Source organism: Micromesistius poutassou (assembly GCF_964030765.1).
Source record: "Micromesistius poutassou genome assembly, chromosome: 10".
Classification (NCBI taxonomy): Eukaryota; Metazoa; Chordata; class Actinopteri; order Gadiformes; family Gadidae; genus Micromesistius; species Micromesistius poutassou.
Window position 1 is genome coordinate 16,128,498 of NC_140280.1, and position 18,030 is coordinate 16,146,527.

An 18,030-nucleotide genomic window follows, 5' to 3' on the forward strand; every position below is an offset into this window, starting at 1 on the left:
TTTAGGGTTACAAGATTTATTGTGTCATTGCGAAAACTGGTATACAAAATATTTGTGGGGAATTGGCAACTTCTTTAAACAAATTTGATCCCTGTAGTGAGGCAAACTAACAGTACAAGTACAAATGTGATCCCGTGAACCCTATTTTTTTTTTATTTAGATGACACTCAACTCAAGTGATGGCAAGACTCAAGGGTTGAGGGTTACACTTAAGTGATCTCTTCACAGGTTGCTGGTTCGACGTTTTAATCGACCTCCTCAATGGTGGGCCCAGATGAGCCACCGCCGCCTGGTGCAGCACCACCGGCGCCAGGGAAACCGCCGGGCATACCGTCGGGCATGCCACCGGGCATACCACCAGCACCCTGGTACAGCTTGGTGACGATGGGGTTGCAGACCTTCTCCAGCTCCTTCTGCTGGTGCTCATACTCTTCCTTTTCGGCCGTCTGAAATGTACAAAGATTTGTTAGCCAGTGTTCCTAAAAACAAGCCAGAAGCCTTGTCTTGACATACAGGTGCCATCTCCTTTACCTGGTTCTTGTCGAGCCAGCTGATGACTTCGTTGCACTTCTCCATGATCTTCTGCTTGTCCTCGTCGCTGATCTTGCCGGTAAGCTTCTCATCCTCCACGGTGGACTTCATGTTGAAGGCGTATGACTCCAGAGAGTTCTTGGAGGAGACCTTGTCACGCTGGGAATCATCTTCAGCCTTGTACTTCTCAGCATCCTGCACCATGCGCTCAATGTCCTCCTTGCTGAGGCGACCTGGGGAGGTATGGTGAAATGTTAAGTACCATTTCAAAACACTAGTCAAAATACTTTAGGACAACCAGATGCAAGACCTACCCTTATCGTTGGTGATGGTGATCTTGTTTTCCTTGCCAGTGCTCTTGTCAGCAGCGGACACATTCATGATACCGTTGGCATCAATGTCGAACGTGACCTCAATCTGAGGAACACCACGAGGAGCGGGAGGGATGCCTGTCAGCTCAAACTTGCCCAGAAGGTTGTTGTCCCTCGTCATGGCACGCTCACCTTCGTAGACCTATAAAGAATGCTTTAGTTAGTAAAGTGCACATAGCTTCAGTCGAATGACTTCAATCAGACCAGACTTCGCTCAGACATCCAAGGAAGGGCTGAAAAGCCATCTTTGGTTTTTAAACCTCAGGTGCAAACTGCGAATGTTAGGAGTAGCATCATCACAGCGAAGTATGTTGGTCAAGCACACCAATAAAGACCTCTTACCTGGATGAGCACACCGGGCTGGTTGTCCGAGTAGGTGGTGAAGGTCTGAGTCTGCTTGGTGGGGATGGTGGTGTTACGCTTGATCAGGACAGTCATGACACCTCCAGCGGTCTCAATACCCAGAGACAGAGGAGTAACGTCGAGAAGGAGCAGATCCTGGACATTCTCGGACTTGTCCCCAGAGAGGATGGCAGCCTGCACAGCTGAAGAAAGAGCCAATTGGTTGGAACTTGCGGATGAGCTCAATAAGGTTGAATATATAGCAACATTAAGATCTATTTGTATAACAGTTACACTGTTGACACTTACCAGCACCATAGGCCACAGCTTCATCGGGGTTGATGCTCTTGTTGAGCTCCTTGCCATTGAAGTAGTCCTGCAGCAGCTTCTGGATCTTTGGGATACGAGTGGAACCACCAACCAGGACAATGTCATGGACCTGACCCTTGTCCATCTTGGCGTCACGGAGAGACTTCTCGACTGGGTCCAGGGTGCCACGGAAGAGGTCAGCATTGAGCTCCTCAAAGCGAGCCCTGGTGATGGAGGTGTAGAAGTCGACTCCCTCGTACAGGGAGTCGATCTCGATGCTGGCCTGGGTGCTGGAGGACAGGGTGCGCTTTGCCCTCTCGCAAGCGGTGCGCAGACGACGGACCGCCCTCTTGTTGTCGCTGATGTCCTTCTTGTACTTGCGCTTGAACTCTGCAATGAAGTGGTTCACCATGCGGTTGTCGAAATCTTCCCCACCAAGATGAGTGTCACCAGCGGTGGACTTGACCTCAAAGATACCATCTTCAATGGTCAAGATGGACACGTCGAAGGTACCGCCACCAAGATCGAAGATGAGGACGTTCCTCTCGGCTCCAACCTACAAGAACAAACAAAAACACGATCAGTACAGGATTATAATTTTGGAGCCTTGGGGGGGGGGGGGGGGGGGAAGTCTAAAAATAAGAACCACCATTTGATCCACAATTGAATACCTTCTTGTCCAGGCCATAGGCAATGGCTGCGGCTGTTGGTTCGTTGATGATGCGAAGAACATTGAGGCCAGAGATGGTACCAGCGTCCTTGGTGGCTTGGCGCTGGGAGTCATTGAAGTAGGCAGGCACAGTAACAACTGCATTGTTTACAGTCTGAAGGTTGGGGAGAAAGCAAGCGACTGGTTAACAAATGATATGACCGTAACATTTTTAATTCCCTCATGGAATGAATGAACGCCCATCAGAATCCCTCCCATACCTTTCCGAGGTAGGCTTCTGCAATCTCCTTCATCTTAACCAGCACCATTGAAGAGACCTCTTCTGGATAGAAGGACTTGGTCTCGCCCTTGTATTCAACCTGGACCTTTGGGCGGGTGTTGTCGTTGATGACTTCAAATGGCCAGTGCTTCATGTCCGACTGCACAACTGCGTCATCAAACCTGCGTCCAATCAGTCTCTTGGCATCTGCAAAAGAAAAATATATGCTTAGCTTAACAAGCACTTTGAAAGAAACTTACCTGTTCTCCCTCACCATATTTTCCCCAATTGTACAAAGCACAGAAAACAAATGATTATCTGGACAATGCAGGTTCATGTTAATTTCTTTTAACCTCAGTGAAAAGAAGAATCTCCAAACTACATATGCAATATTAAATACCTATACTAGGACCGTTGTGCAAGTGAACTTACAAATATGGATGATTCTCAATGTTGAATTGAACAAATTAGTCTCTGACCAGTCAAGCAATATAGTTCAGTCTTCCTAGACTGATAAGATTAGTTAGTGAGTCATTGATAACACCCTTTCAAAAGATAAAGGCCAAAAGTGTGCGCACCACCCTCCATGTCAATACATTTGCTGACATTTAAAAATGTCAATTAAGTGGGAACAGAAATACAATTATCTTACCGAAGACTGTGTTTGTTGGGTTCATGGCAACCTGATTCTTGGCAGCATCTCCGATGAGCCTCTCAGAATCGGTGAAGGCCACGTAGCTGGGAGTGGTCCTGTTGCCCTGGTCGTTGGCAATGATCTCCACTTTGCCATGCTGGAACACACCTACACAGGAGTAGGTGGTCCCGAGATCGATCCCGACTGCTGGTCCCTTGGACATTCTGTGAATAACGCCAAAATAACATTTATTAAACTACTATATTCAAACAAATGATTACAATCCACCGAGCGCAGAAAATAGTTGGTTGGCATTAGCCTTGAGACCGCCCTGATAACAAGACTTCAGATATTCCTTTACTACACTGATCAGTCTTGACCTCTAGCTTAGAGTACTTGCCTTGACATACACGTTGATACAGTATAAAGGCAGAAAACGTATCAGACAAAAAAAAACGTGCCTGCGCAACCCCTTGTTTATTAGTTATTGATTCAGGATATCGATGGGGGCGGCTAGAGGTCTGCCCTGATACGAGAAGTGAAAGAATCTCAAGTCACGTGATCAGGACGGCCCCCGGGCTAGGATTGCATGTACTCAAAAAACGCGGTGGTCCAATTTACACATTTAGAAGAATTTTAACAGAAGAGCGATGCAATAAACTGCGGCGACAAAGTCACAGACTAGCGTCGCGGTGAAAACTAATTCGTAACGTTAACACAGTCGACAAAATGGCCATCACTGGTTAGTCAACGGCCATGTATGAGTCACGACCTAACCGCCTTTAAGTGCACAGGAAACGCTGAAATGGTCTGGAAAAACCCATGGTTTCAAATCATTCGCCACCTACAACTTGTCTTATTTAATCAACTGTGCCAATTTGCATAGACCATGGCCAGATCATGCGGTAAATTAACAGTTAAAGCGAGGGTTTCACTGGTTAAAGTGACATTTCCGACGAAGAGTAGATTTTACCGAAATAAATAACGTTGTAACAGTTTCAGTCATTTTGCTGAGTGTACAAATCCAGAGTATTTCACTTTCATACAGTATCCAAATAATTTTTCCACGATGGTTTACGACGTTGTACGCGCCGACCATGTGACTGGAGCCTTGTTCTAGAACATTCTGAAGGAAGTCCCGCTCGACAGCACACATGCGCAATCCTTTAAGGTCAATAACGACGACGCTACATTCAATAAATGCGTCGAGTTTCGTTCCAGTAAACTCGATTATACATCAGATACTGACGATAACCCAAGAAGCGTCGTGTTAAAAACACGATAAGTAGATAACCATGGTTCAACAAAGGCCTAGTCAAGCTATGCTATTAGCATGTGGACGAATTACATGTCATTTTCGGTAGCAGCCAGAAATCGTTCCTTAGATATCTAATCACTTCAAAACAGCAGTAAACGTAATCTTACATAACCGGTGGGTTTTAATAGATTCTTACGTTGTATTTGAGGTTGATGAGATGTTCTTGTTGCGCAATGGAAAGGCCGGCTTGTCCTCGCCTGAAAGAGAAAGACTGTCTTATGCGCGTTAAGGCTTCTATATCAGGCCAAGCAACCAATCAGACGCCGATTCTTCAGCTGTTCTCGAACAATCCACCAATAGCAAACCGGATGGACCATGTTCCTCCGATTTCATTATCTTTTCATGGTGGTTTCGTAATGCCATTGCAGTGGCAGATAATGATCTTGGAAATCATCTACCTAGGGATTTGCCGGAAATATGATACAATTAGTGTCAGTATAAAAACGTGGACTACATCTTATGTAATCTAGTCAAAATGTGTGTGTACACACACACACACACACACACACACACACACACACACACACACACACACACACAAAGACGTTTTCGTATCTCACTAGAATTGCAAATTAAGGCTGTAAAGGGCTGGGTATATACATATGTATGGTGAAATATATAAATAAATAAGATATATGAAATATGAACAGTAGAACAGTGGTGATGAATACGTTAAAATATGTACACAGTAGAAGACTATGAACATTATATAACACTAGGTGAGATATTTACAGTATGGAAAGTAGTAGTGCAAATATTCAGTGGCGGGAGTAGGTTGTTGGCGGTCCAGGGTGGAGGGGAGAAAAGTTCAGTCACTGGAGGAGGGAGGTGTGGGGGGCGGGGGCGATCACGGTGGTGCAGAGGCAGCAGAGTGACAGCCAAGAAGAAAAAGCTGTTCCTGTACCGGCTACTCCGAGAACGGCGAGTCCTGCTGCAGCGCCTACCAGAGGGGAGGCGTTCAAATAGTCTGGGGCTTGGACGGGAGGTTTCCCTGACGATAATGCACGTCCACAGCAGAGCAGACCTCGCATGCACAGGAAAGACTCAATTTTGAGAGTGAGCGGTATTGGGCAGTGCAAGAGCCATATTTAGTCAATGTCTAATTTGCATATTTTGAGTTATTGTTTTGTAGTAAATATTAATATTATTATTAATATTGCATATAAGCATGGATCCATAAGCTTCCGTAGATTCGTGACGTCAAAAGTAGTGATATCATGCGCGGGAAAATTGAGCTAGAAGCCCACGTAGAAACAGTTTTTTAACCCAAATTTATATTTTGACTCTTATTTCGATTTCATGCCTTTGTTTGTATTGTATTGTTTACGAGTTTGGACTCCCCACTTTGGAGGGGATGATGGTGTTGCTGAGCTGGCATTCTCATGTAGAGCATATGGGGTCTAGGTGGGAGAGGGTGGAGTGTGTGGAGATTGCGTCCTCCATATTCCTGTTATATGTATGTTTATGTAGGGATATATATATATATATATATTCATGTAAACATATTATAATATATATTATATAATATATATACAATATTAATTTATTAATTTTCTATTATCGCCTATAGTATATATAATAAGTAGCAAAAAATATAGCAAGATAAAAATGAAAGCACACTGATGAACTGAATTCATTTCAGAAAAAGGAGTAAAACATTAACAAATATTTTATTCACATGTGAACATACATTGACCAAAAATATATAGGCCTAATGTACAAATCTGTCAGCTTATCAATACACATTTGAGTAAAAAAAACATGAAGCAATCATAAAAACAATAACATTGAAAAAAGTATTTAAAATGGAAACAATGAAGTGATAAACTATAGCTCTGTCTCCTTAACAGGGGCTGGAGCATCATCATGTGGGCTAAAATGACTTGGAGAAGCCTCCACTGGTTGGGGATTAACTTCGGTTGGCATTGCAACGGGGGTTGTTACAATGGACACTCCCGTGGGCTCCTCAGTTACATACTTTGTGAAGGCAATATTGAAAATCCCTGAAAAAAAACACAGGAGTTCTGTTAGAGCAAATGTAAGGGGCTGCTTTTTAACTCATTCATGTCTGATTCAAATTTTATTTTGGTAAAGTCGTTGCAATACCTCGGCACTTTTGACCCATCCACCATCTCTCCTCGTCACTTGATTTTGATTTGTTGCTCTCAATTGACTGATCCGAGTCTTCGTTTTCTGATCAAAAACAATCAACAATGAAAACTCCAAAGGCATTTTCTTTAATACAAACTTTACATCATACAAACCATCAGGATGTTTGCCTTAGATGTTGTGTCAGTGTTTGCCTCAGTGCTGATAGTAATCTTTTGTGAATACATTTGGTGATTTTGAATGAAAGGCCGCTATGTTCTAGGAATGGAGGGTATACATAGATGGTATTAGCCCAATGCTTACCTCGCTTCCAGTGAATGTGAGCTCTTCTGAGTTTGATGCCCACAAAGAGGACCACCACGGAAAGAGCAACTATCAGGCATGTGACCAGGAATATGAGCAATGATCCATTCATTTTTTCTCCACTTCTTTTTTCCATCTCTTCCAAGTTACCTGGCAACATGTCAAAACACATTTTTGCTGAGTTTGGGCCAGAACATGTTATCATTGGTATTGTCGACTTGCTAGTGCATGTTTGAAGGATTGGCTGGAATAGTGATGCGTTGTATGTATGACAATTTGATGTAAGCACACTTGCTTTTGGTTCTGTTGACCTCCTTACTATTATGGGATGTGTCTACAGTAACGTTCTTATCTGTTGTCTCGGTGACAGGTACATGTGCAACATCTATGAGAAATCCAAAAGAAAGGTGTTACAACCATAGATTGTAAGAAGGTAAAAACAGCCTATGTAATGTGTGTGTGGGGACTTTTATTGAGATACTGTTTAAATGCCCCAGGTTTTCTGACAAGCTTGTTTCAAGAGTATGTTCAAAAAACTTTATGATTCCAGTTCAGATGTGTGGCAGGAAACCCAAGTGTAAGCAACCAAACCTAGTTCATAAGCCGCAGTGTGAGCCGCTGTTCACATCGTTTTCGTTTTTTACATCTTGGGTTTTAGCTTTTATGGGTTTTTTTTATACATAACTAAACTACATACGGTTAATGCTATGATTTACTTACTAATGTCATTATTGTGTGTCTTGTGATATAATTGATAATGTAATAACACAAACTTAATCAATTTGACTCACCTGTGCTGGGAGTCAATCCAGTTGACACCACTGTCTCTGGAATTGTTCCTCTCCAGGAGTCTGTCGGCTCTTGGGATTGGTCTACAATAGAAAGAAAATCCCCTTAAATTCCAAGATCAATGAATCACAACATGAAGCATTTACTCAAAGTTAAGCTGATCAACATTCCAAAGGATGTGTAATAAAGCAACTTCTACCAGTGTGTGCTGAAAGGATAACAAAGTAAGAATGTAACTCTTTTTCAGTACATGTACATTCTTATATTTCAATGGTGTGCCTGAAGGTGGGGTTTCTTCCTCTAATTGTAATCTTTAAGCACAATGACTCACTCATAGACACAGTGTTGCTAGCAGTGGCCTCAAGAGTTGTGGCCTCGGGTGAAGCCGTGATCAGGTTGATGGCTTTCGTTGTGACTTCGGTGCTCTGGTCCTTTTCAGGCCAAGTTGTCATACTCCGCAAGTCTGTTGATCCTTGAGGTTCTGTAGGTGACCAGGTCGTTGTTTTTGGAGGATTTTTTGGGGCTGGGATAGAAAGGTGTTCTGATTATTCATCAAAAATGTAGATTTAATGTTCTAAAGCAGCATAGTGATCACAGTCATTTTATTATTTATAATCTATATTTATATTATGATATTTTCACTATTACTATTTATTTATTATCTTTTAAATGGTGTTCATTTCACACCACGTGAGGAATTTGGACTAGGATTTGAAATTCCAACACGAATAAAGAGGAAATGAAAACGAGTTTGACATTTCGCTGAGCGAAACTGAGCAAATTTCTTATGAAGTCAAAACGAACCATGTGATCCCAGAGCAACAACATTTAAAGCTCAAGTAAGAAGTAAGTGAGAGGGGGATATTGTTTACACCATGAAGTTTTGGGGAAAGCCAGTTTGCAAATGCGATGGGGACTTTCATTACTTCATTATTTATATTATCAAAGACATTATACATTTTTTAATCAAATTGTCTAATGTAAAAAAGCTGTTTCAAGGTAAATAAAAGATGTTTACTCACAAGTTGGTCTGACTTTGACACAGTTCTCCAGAGGTGCAGTCTTTAGATGCTGGTGCTGCACAATGCAACACAACCTGCCTCTCTTGAGAGCCTGGAAACTCAACATGCTCTCAGAGTTGTATTTCCCTGTATGGTTTTCATATGTGTAGTGTGGCTGTGCTGTGATACGGAGAGCATGGGAGGGATAAAATAAATTAGAATTAATATACAAAGGCTCACAAGTCTTATTACTACACTTGTTTCTTAAAGCTCATAAAGTGTTGATATAATCAACCATACCCTTCACAATATTGACCACAGAATTTTCCCAAACTTACCATCAATTTTGATCACATCATCCATTTGCCAGGAGATTTGCGGAGGACGAGGGTTTGCCGCCGCGCTGCATTTAACTCTTGTCCTGTTGATCTTAAAAATCTGCACTTGACCTTCAAGAGCATAAATTAAAAAAATAGAAAATAAATAAATGAGATGTATGTGTTTAGTTTCATGGGCCTTGTTTGCCTTTGGATTAAATGGAGGAAAACAAAATTGTCCTTGATTATCCTAGATTATACCTCATTACTGTATACAATTGCTACTCATTTATAGTTATATTTGTTAGTTATTTTTTATACAAATAGCTTTAGAATGTTATGTGACATTTTGTAACCTACAAATAAATCATACAATTAAATGTACCAACATTATAATCCCAACAAAAGATCATTTGCTTGTTGCAATGACTCACCGAGCACTGTCACGCTAAAAACCTTCTCTGTGACCTCATTGCCGTACTGACTGCATTTGTAGTCGCCGCCGTCTTTGAAGGTGACATGAGACACGCTGATTTCGAACATTGTGCTGGACAGCTTTTCTATGCTGAAGCGCCTGTCCTTTATACCTAAACCTCAATAAAAAAACAGCAAAATAAGCAAATACTTTAAAACACATCAAATCTATCGACATGAATAAACTCCCTCTTTCTTTATCAATCCCTCCCAATAAATATAAATATTGCTTTACCATACCTTTGTTGTGATTATAGAACATGATGCCATGGGGGTTCTGCCACTCTGCACTGCTGGCGTTGACAAGGGGACAGCTCAGGGTCAACGTGCTGCCCTTCATCAAGGTCACGCTCTGCCACGCGGCCAGACACGCTGGACAGGAAAGAAAACAACACTCACTCGTTACACCAGCTCACAGTTGCATGCGTGCCGTGGGCGGATGCATTCATTCATGTACACCCAGTGTCCGATGCATGAGGATCGGACAAAAACACTCCCTTGGTCTTGAGCGGTGTAACTGTATATGTGATTGATTCAAGATGTTAACATGTGTGGGAAATGATGGGGTGGGGGGGGGGTTGTCTCCTGTGTGGGCCAGATCTGTGGGTGTGAGTCCGAGTGTGAGTGTGAGGGGGGTAGGTAGGTTCAGTGCTGGGAAATGAATCATCAATATGTGGGTTGGTAAAAACCCACTGAGAAGGCACAGAAGTTAGAACCTTCCTTGACCTGGCACAACCTTTAAGGAATGGAATCATAAGACACCCCTCCCACACTCACACACACGCACACATACATGCAAATGTATTGATTTTGACGCGTAGGACATACAAATACGTAAATACGTAGGACGTATTTACACCTCTCTGGGGGTAGTTCAGGAAACTGGGGTAAGCAAAAGTTTCCTTTTTGGGTGCAGATGAATGTGAAGAGCCCTGTGCGACGAGACAAGTACTTAAATTGAACTACCCATATTTCTCTGACAGGAAGCCATGTGGTCAGGGGTAAAAGAGAAAGCAAGAAAAGGTGGGCCGATACTTTTTGTCACTGTACTACTGCACTGTACTGTGCTACTGATATTCTTTCCGATGGTGTACCAATGACATTGTGTTTGGAAAACACAAACGTGTGTGTGTGTGTGTGTGTGTGTGTGTGTGTGTGTGTGTGTGTGTGTGTGTGTGTGTGTGTGTGTGTGTGTGTGTGTGTGTGTGTGCGTGGATCACAAGGATATTTACTGAAATATCACTGTACTAACCCGTTCCACGTCTGACCGTATCCCGTATAGCATCTCTGAATGCTGAAGACATTATTTACATTTGTTGTAGATTTGTAGTTGCACAAAGGTTTTCTGGGTCTACTCTAAAGCATAAATCATTTCAAGTGTTTCACATTTGCACCATTGCAGAGGCACAAATCCATTACTTTTTATATTGTGAATATATAAGAAGCATAGTGAATATATAAGAAGACTTGTTAGTTTATTTATCTTTTTGTTTTGTTTGTTTTTGTAGCAGTACCCTATAGGTCTGCTGATTTTATGAACTTTTACTAAGCGTCAATGATGTTATTGTAAAACATTTCCGTTATTGGAAAACATTGTTAGGCATATTTTTTTCCCCATAACCATATGGCATTAAAAATACGAAAGTATTGTTAAAATTGAAAATTGTTGTTTTCAAGGGTTATTTCCCAAATAGTTTCATAAACAAAATGACAATCCTGTCACATGAAATGACACATTTCTGATATCATTCAAACAATAACTCAATAGCATCTTAATACACATATAAACACAGCAATGTCTCAAACTAAAAACAACATAAATACATTCTGATGGGTCAAGACGTCCTAAAGGTACTCACAGTCTGTGAATAACATCAGGAAGGTAAGCTGGAGGGTGGTTGTCGCCATGGTTGTAACACTTGACAATGCCTGTCTGCCTTCTGAACCACTTCCTCTCTGACTTCAGCTCTTTGTACACCGTGGCGAAAGGGGGCCTTCCGTGACATCACTGCATTATTGGTTTCGTCTGGTTTCCACAGCATCGTCTTGAGATAATCTCACATGATAGTTTTTTATAAAGTAAAACCCCACCGTTGGTCTGATGCTACCAACAAGCAAAACTCAAACACAAGCGATGTCCTGAATATGATGAAACTACTGGACTTAAGAGTTCACACAACACCACACTGGACACTCATTGTCTTTATTTTTTCTGAATATTTTTTGTAGTTCTCGCCCATATTATTATTTTAAAATATATTTAAAATTCTACAATTACTGTCATGTACTGCTGTGACATTTCCCACCTGGGATTAATAAAGAACATCTTATATAGTCATTTACAACTAGTGGCCAGGTTTTGTTCATTGGTCTCCAACTGCAATAAAGCCTAGACATTCTTATTCTTCATGTCAGGATAAGATATTCAATTTGTGATCGAATGATGTTGTTCCTAATTATTGGTTGTTTCTAATTCAATAAAACATGATAGCCACAACCGTTTACAACAAATGTGAAATCATACGGCCAGAATAAGGTCACTCTTATACATTAAGGACCGTTGTTGGGAGCAAACATAAAAAAGATGTCCAGAGCCCCGTCCGTGTCCATCCCCTCACCTCTGTTTCTATAATAATATATCTTATTTATCACACAATTATTATATAATTCCCTTATAATTCCTTCCTTATAATGCCCTGAAACTGTCCTGCTATTTCTGTCTCTAATCTCTGCGTGACCTCTCTTTATTCTTTATTTAGGGAATACCATGTGTTGCACCTTCGAACCAATCACAACATGACGAGTTAGAGCGACGGCAAAAACTGACCCAGAGATAGGAAAAGCGAAAGGGCGTCAACTCATGGCAAAGGGCATGCCATATGCAAATCTGACTGTAGGCCAGTTTCACCCTGTTGGAATATTCTCGAAGACCTTTTTTTTTTTCTACTGCAACCCGATTGGCTCAAAGACATCCGGAAGGTTCTGACTCGCCGGCATTTTACTGTGCTCATTCAGTCTGCAGCAGAAAGAGTGAGCATCACCAGACAAACCTTCTTTCAGGTAGGAAAAAAGGACATTTAAATTTACAATTGTTATCTTCAACGTCAATGTTATTAGAAATCTAACTCTATATAGAAGATACATTAAATTACACTACGATTATCTCAATTCTAAGAATGGTTTAACCTATATTACTACGTTATTAACGAAATACCGTCAACAAAATTATAGTTTGGGAAGTAGATAATAATGGAAAAAATCGACCCTTGAAATCAGATACGGTATTTTATATAGAGCGGTTAAGACGCAACTTTGCGCATAGATGCGGGAGATGAGCCAGCAGCATAGGCTGTGCTGCAGCAGCGGAACTTCGCCCTTCAGACTGACAGCTGGGCGGAGCTCCCGATGCCCCCAGATGGCCGGGGATCATCTTTGATAATTCGCTTAAGGGAACTGCGTGATGTTGCAAATAACTACTGTTACCAAGGACTACTTTGGCCGAAGCGCCATTTTTAAATCGTTGAAATTGACGTTGGTAATGACCCCCATATCCATTCTGGCTTATACAATCAACACATTTCCTTTATAGATTGCTTAATTGCACGGGGCCTGTAAATCATTTTCTCTCACCTAAAAACTACATTCGCATCTATAATTCGGCAGTGCCAAGTAGTTTTCCTATGGTTATTTCAGCCGGTTATTTGCGGCAGCGTTTCATAGGTTTTGTCCATCGCAGCCAAATCTTTGTTGCAGCAACAGCTTTAACGAATACTACGTAAACACGGATTCAAAGGATGATGTAGGCCTCTATGAGTAAGAACCAATAGTTGTATTTTAAAAAGGACTGTTGCTCCATTCGAAACTAAAATTAATTAATTGTATTTTAGAAAAGCCATGTCTAAGGGAACGGCAGTCGGGATCGATCTCGGGACCACCTACTCCTGTGTAGGTGTGTTCCAGCATGGCAAAGTGGAGATCATTGCCAACGACCAGGGCAACAGGACCACTCCCAGCTACGTGGCCTTCACCGATTCTGAGAGGCTCATCGGAGATGCTGCCAAGAATCAGGTTGCCATGAACCCAACAAACACAGTCTTCGGTAAGGCTCAAGCTGATCGTAAAGGATATGCGGCATGAATCATTGATGCACTTTGTACACCGCAGTACCAGGTTTCTGGCCCGGATCGCCGATGAATGATTGATTTTCGGTTACTTAACATCACCATGTGATATGCATTATCAAATGTTGCGATCCAGCCAACTAATCCAACTAATTTGTTTCTATCTTTGGACAATCTAGACGCCAAGCGGTTGATCGGGAGGCGATTTGAGGACACTGTGGTGCAGTCTGATATGAAACACTGGCCATTCAATGTCATCAGCGACAGTGGACGCCCAAAAGTAGAGGTGGATTACAAGGGGGAGACCAAAAGCTTTTACCCTGAGGAAATTTCATCCATGGTGTTAGTGAAAATGAAGGAGATCGCTGAGGCTTATCTTGGAAAGGTACATACAAATAAAAGCTGTTTATAGATGAAGAATAATATAAAAGTCACTATTATAACACGGTTCCTTTTCTTTCTTATAGACTGTGTCCAATGCTGTCGTCACAGTACCCGCGTACTTCAATGACTCTCAGCGTCAGGCAACCAAAGACGCTGGAACCATCTCTGGTCTAAACGTACTGCGAATCATTAATGAGCCCACTGCAGCTGCTATTGCATATGGTCTGGACAAGAAGGTCAGCCTCAATATCAGTCTTATATAACCATCTGTCCCACTTTCTGTACAGGACAAGGCTAGTGTGACTTTTTTTCATAATTATCATCCCCCAATGAAATGACCAAGAGCATTGGACAAAACGGGGTTATAGCCTGGATGGCAAAATGCTAATTACAACTTTTTTGTACAACTTTCTTTTAGTTGCAGAAAGATGTTGAATAATGCCAGCCTTATACCTTGGACACCAGTAAAATGAAATTACCTCCTGTGTTAGGTTGGGTCCGAGAGAAACGTCCTCATCTTCGATCTTGGTGGCGGTACCTTCGACGTGTCCATCTTGACCATTGAAGATGGTATCTTTGAGGTCAAGTCCACCGCTGGTGACACTCATCTTGGCGGGGAAGATTTCGACAACCGCATGGTGAACCACTTCATTGCAGAGTTCAAGCGCAAGTACAAGAAGGACATCAGCGACAACAAGAGGGCGGTCCGTCGTCTGCGCACCGCTTGCGAGAGGGCAAAGCGCACCCTGTCCTCCAGCACCCAGGCCAGCATCGAGATCGACTCCCTGTACGAGGGAGTCGACTTCTACACCTCCATCACCAGGGCTCGCTTTGAGGAGCTCAATGCTGACCTCTTCCGTGGCACCCTGGACCCAGTCGAGAAGTCTCTCCGTGACGCCAAGATGGACAAGGCTCAGGTCCATGACATTGTCCTGGTCGGTGGTTCCACTCGTATCCCAAAGATCCAGAAGCTGCTGCAGGACTTTTTTAATGGCAAGGAGCTCAACAAGAGCATCAACCCCGATGAAGCTGTGGCCTATGGCGCTGGTGAGTGTCAACAGTAACTGTTAAATAAATAGATCTTAATGTTGCTATGTACTCAACCTTATTGGGCTCATCCACAAGTTCCAACCAGTTGGCTCTTTCTTCAGCTGTGCAGGCTGCCATCCTCTCTGGGGACAAGTCCGAGAATGTCCAGGATCTGCTCCTTCTCGACGTTACTCCTCTGTCTCTGGGTATTGAGACCGCTGGAGGTGTCATGACTGTCCTGATCAAGCGTAACACCACCATCCCCACCAAGCAGACTCAGACCTTCACCACCTACTCGGACAACCAGCCCGGTGTGCTCATCCAGGTAAGAGGTCTTCATTGGTGTGCTTGACCAACATACTTCGCTGTGATGAAGTTTACTCCTAACATTCGCAGTTTGCACCTGAGGTGGCTTTACAGCCCTTCCTTGGATGTCTAAGCGATGTATTGTGGATTGCTTATTTCTATTGAAAGTATCTGCGTTACTAATGATCAATGCACCTTACAGGTCTATGAAGGTGAGCGTGCCATGACCAAGGACAACAACCTTCTGGGCAAGTTTGAGCTGACGGGCATCCCTCCCGCTCCTCGTGGTGTTCCTCAGATTGAGGTCACGTTCGACATTGATGCCAACGGCATCCTCAATGTCTCGGCCGTCGACAAGAGCACTGGCAAGGAAAACAAGATCACCATCACCAACGACAAGGGTAAGCCACAGAGAAAACCTGCAGGCGAATAATCTTCAGCACGCCTCGGCCATTGCACGCTAACCATATCTGACTTGTCATAGGTCGCCTCAGCAAGGAGGACATTGAGCGCATGGTGCAGGAGGCTGAGAAATACAAGAACGAAGATGATGTCCAGCGTGACAAGGTCTCCTCCAAGAACTCTCTGGAGTCGTATGCCTTCAACATGAAGTCCACCGTGGAGGATGAGAAGCTTACCGGCAAGATCAGCGACGAGGACAAGCAGAAGATCATGGACAAATGTAATGAAATCATTGGCTGGCTTGACAAGAACCAGGTAAGAATGCATTGGGCTGAATTTGTTGAACTGTTGACACTCAATTTAATTTTGAATATGGTTCAACTCTAATGGTTTAAAGGTTTCAGGTTTGCTTGTTAAAGAGAGCTGTGTAAACACATACCTTTACAGTTGCTGGCCTATAATAAAAAACTGAACCTCCTGGGAAAAACTTGTATAGTGACAAGCATATAAACGCTGCCACAGTATAATGTTAATGAATGAACAAAGTCAAATTTTCCCAAAACCATTTGCTGTCTCTAATAACTTTATATGTTAAAAGTTTTTATATTGAATACATTGAGCCTACAAAGAGTAGTGGGAAATACTTAAAAAAATAATGTAGTTTAACTTCAAACTGTTTAACATTTTGTTTACAACACGTGCAGCCGATGTTCCGAGAACTGTTCCTTTAACAGAAATAAAAAACACTGCTTAAAAGGTGCTCTATATTTCAGACGGCCGAGAAGGAAGAGTATGAGCACCAGCAACAGGAGCTGGAGAAGGTCTGCAACCCCATCATCACCAAGCTGTACCAGAGTGCTGGGGGTATGCCCGGGGGCATGCCCGGTGGCATGCCCGGTGGGATGCCCGGTGGAATGCCAGGAGGCTTCCCAGGTGCTGGTGGCGCCCCCTCTGGTGGTGGATCCTCTGGCCCGACTATTGAGGAAGTCGATTAAATACAGCGTCTGTACCTAACTTTGCTTCCCTAAGGCAGTGGTTCCCAGTGTCGCCCGTCCCTCCCCCCATTTCACGTATGATGGTAAACACATGAAATGACTTTCCTACCCCCTAGGAGTTTGTGATGCAGAAGAAAAACAAGATCCTTTCCAAAAAATGTTTACAAAGTGAGGTAATGAACCACAGTATGCTGCTATTCTACTGTATATGTTGGATGGAATATTTATTTATTTATTTATGTATTTATATATATTTACAACTCTTGATTTTAGAAATCAAAAAGGCTGCGCAAGCTCAAGGTCACACAGAGGTTCGACCCTTTCCCTCGCCCCCAGATTGGGAACCACTGCCCTCAAGTAACCAAAGCATGAACCCAACCGCCCCTAACCCTGTCTGCAAGCCAAGGCTGGTAACTGGCTGTTCATGAGGAACTGGATATAGTTTGTATGTTTGAATATCTCATGATGGAACTGTTTCCTGTATAGTTTGAGTGCTGATGAGTAAATGCATTACTGTAACACAAGTACTGTGTGTTGGATGCTAATTATTTTTGAATATTTAAGATTTGGTGTTCATTTGATTGATACCGGACATGGGTTGGCTAAACCAGTGAAGCAATACAATTAAACGAAATACATTTGAAGAAAACACCCCTATTGCTTTTGGTCTGTCTTGTTTTGTTTATTCTGTGTGTTTTATGCAACTAGATGGCTCCCACTGTAGCTATTTAATACACAAGACACATTGGTGTGTAACCAAGTGGATTCCTTGAGCCTAGGGCAGAAGAATAACAAATTAGGGCTTTCCTATTTTATGGACAAATTACGCAAATGTGCTAATCTTCATATTAGGTTGCTGCTCTTTTTGCTTTCCCTTGCCGCATTGCCTGCAAGCTCAAGTATTTCAGCAGTGAGCTTTTCCACTATAGTTCCTGCATAGTTTCAAGTCTGACTGGAACTTTGAACCCCACGCTTGAATAATGAGACTTGAATTTTCCTTCTCGTTTCCGCCCCTACCTGACATACTTGATTTGGGGTGTAAAATTTGGGGTGTACTTGGGGTGTAAAATATTGAAATGGAGTGCCCACCTCTGTGATATATAATAAGGCTTTGCTTGGACATGTATGTGGACCTAATGAGAGAGAGAAATGAAAAGCTTGTCTGATTGGCCAAACGAAAAATTATGCAAGACTGTATTGTCAACAATTACAAAAGGATAACTTACATGGAGAGGCCTAACAACCTATTGAAATCGGAAGATCAGCTAGAGACCGTTCTAGACTTTTAGGAACACGCCACCTGAATGGACCTGGGTCTATAGACTGAAAACTTGGAAATACGCGTTCGCCTACATACTTTAAAGCT

At 42.5% G+C, this 18,030-nt stretch overlaps 3 protein-coding genes and 1 non-coding gene across 6 annotated transcripts; 1 reads left to right on the top strand and 3 right to left on the bottom strand.

Annotated features, from left to right (window-relative positions):
• Positions 1-4,730, bottom strand: LOC311354632 (heat shock cognate 70 kDa protein). The gene is made up of 9 exons (XM_084474448.1): positions 4,571-4,730; positions 3,135-3,340; positions 2,484-2,689; positions 2,225-2,377; positions 1,554-2,109; positions 1,245-1,447; positions 846-1,044; positions 532-764; positions 1-446 (listed from the first exon to the last, which is right to left on the bottom strand). The coding sequence occupies exons 2-9, from the start codon at positions 3,337-3,339 to the stop codon at positions 246-248; spliced, it is 1,956 nt and encodes a 651-aa protein (XP_084330574.1). The 5' UTR covers position 3,340; positions 4,571-4,730; the 3' UTR covers positions 1-245.
• On the bottom strand, positions 1,113-1,207 carry LOC311354974 (small nucleolar RNA SNORD14). The gene has a single exon (XR_014637354.1). It is a non-coding gene; the product is annotated as a small nucleolar RNA SNORD14 (small nucleolar RNA).
• A 1,512-nt stretch (positions 4,731-6,242) lies between the features above and the next one.
• Positions 6,243-11,351, bottom strand: crtam (cytotoxic and regulatory T cell molecule). Of its 2 annotated transcripts, none has more exons than XM_084474450.1 (11): positions 11,287-11,351; positions 9,668-9,799; positions 9,388-9,540; positions 8,975-9,085; positions 8,658-8,816; positions 7,967-8,158; positions 7,638-7,718; positions 7,142-7,231; positions 6,847-6,996; positions 6,541-6,627; positions 6,243-6,437 (listed from the first exon to the last, which is right to left on the bottom strand). In XM_084474450.1, exons 1-11 carry the CDS (start codon positions 11,333-11,335, stop codon positions 6,262-6,264), a joined length of 1,380 nt encoding a protein of 459 aa, XP_084330576.1. In that variant the 5' UTR covers positions 11,336-11,351; the 3' UTR covers positions 6,243-6,261. The 2 variants fall into 2 exon arrangements, with proteins under 2 accessions (XP_084330576.1, XP_084330575.1); XM_084474449.1 differs by having other exon boundaries at positions 9,388-9,546.
• A 1,071-nt stretch (positions 11,352-12,422) lies between these two features.
• On the top strand, positions 12,423-17,264 carry LOC311354631 (heat shock cognate 71 kDa protein-like). 2 transcript variants are annotated; one of them, XR_014637279.1, is made up of 10 exons: positions 12,423-12,487; positions 13,315-13,526; positions 13,728-13,933; positions 14,016-14,168; positions 14,424-14,979; positions 15,084-15,286; positions 15,470-15,668; positions 15,752-15,984; positions 16,443-16,837; positions 16,938-17,263. XR_014637279.1 is itself a non-coding variant. In XM_084474447.1 (9 exons), the coding sequence occupies exons 2-9, from the start codon at positions 13,322-13,324 to the stop codon at positions 16,662-16,664; spliced, it is 1,977 nt and encodes a 658-aa protein (XP_084330573.1). In that variant the 5' UTR covers positions 12,423-12,487; positions 13,315-13,321; the 3' UTR covers positions 16,665-17,264. The 2 variants fall into 2 exon arrangements, 1 of the variants encoding a protein (XP_084330573.1); XM_084474447.1 differs by having other exon boundaries at positions 16,443-17,264.
• Positions 17,265-18,030: the final 766 nt, after the last annotated feature.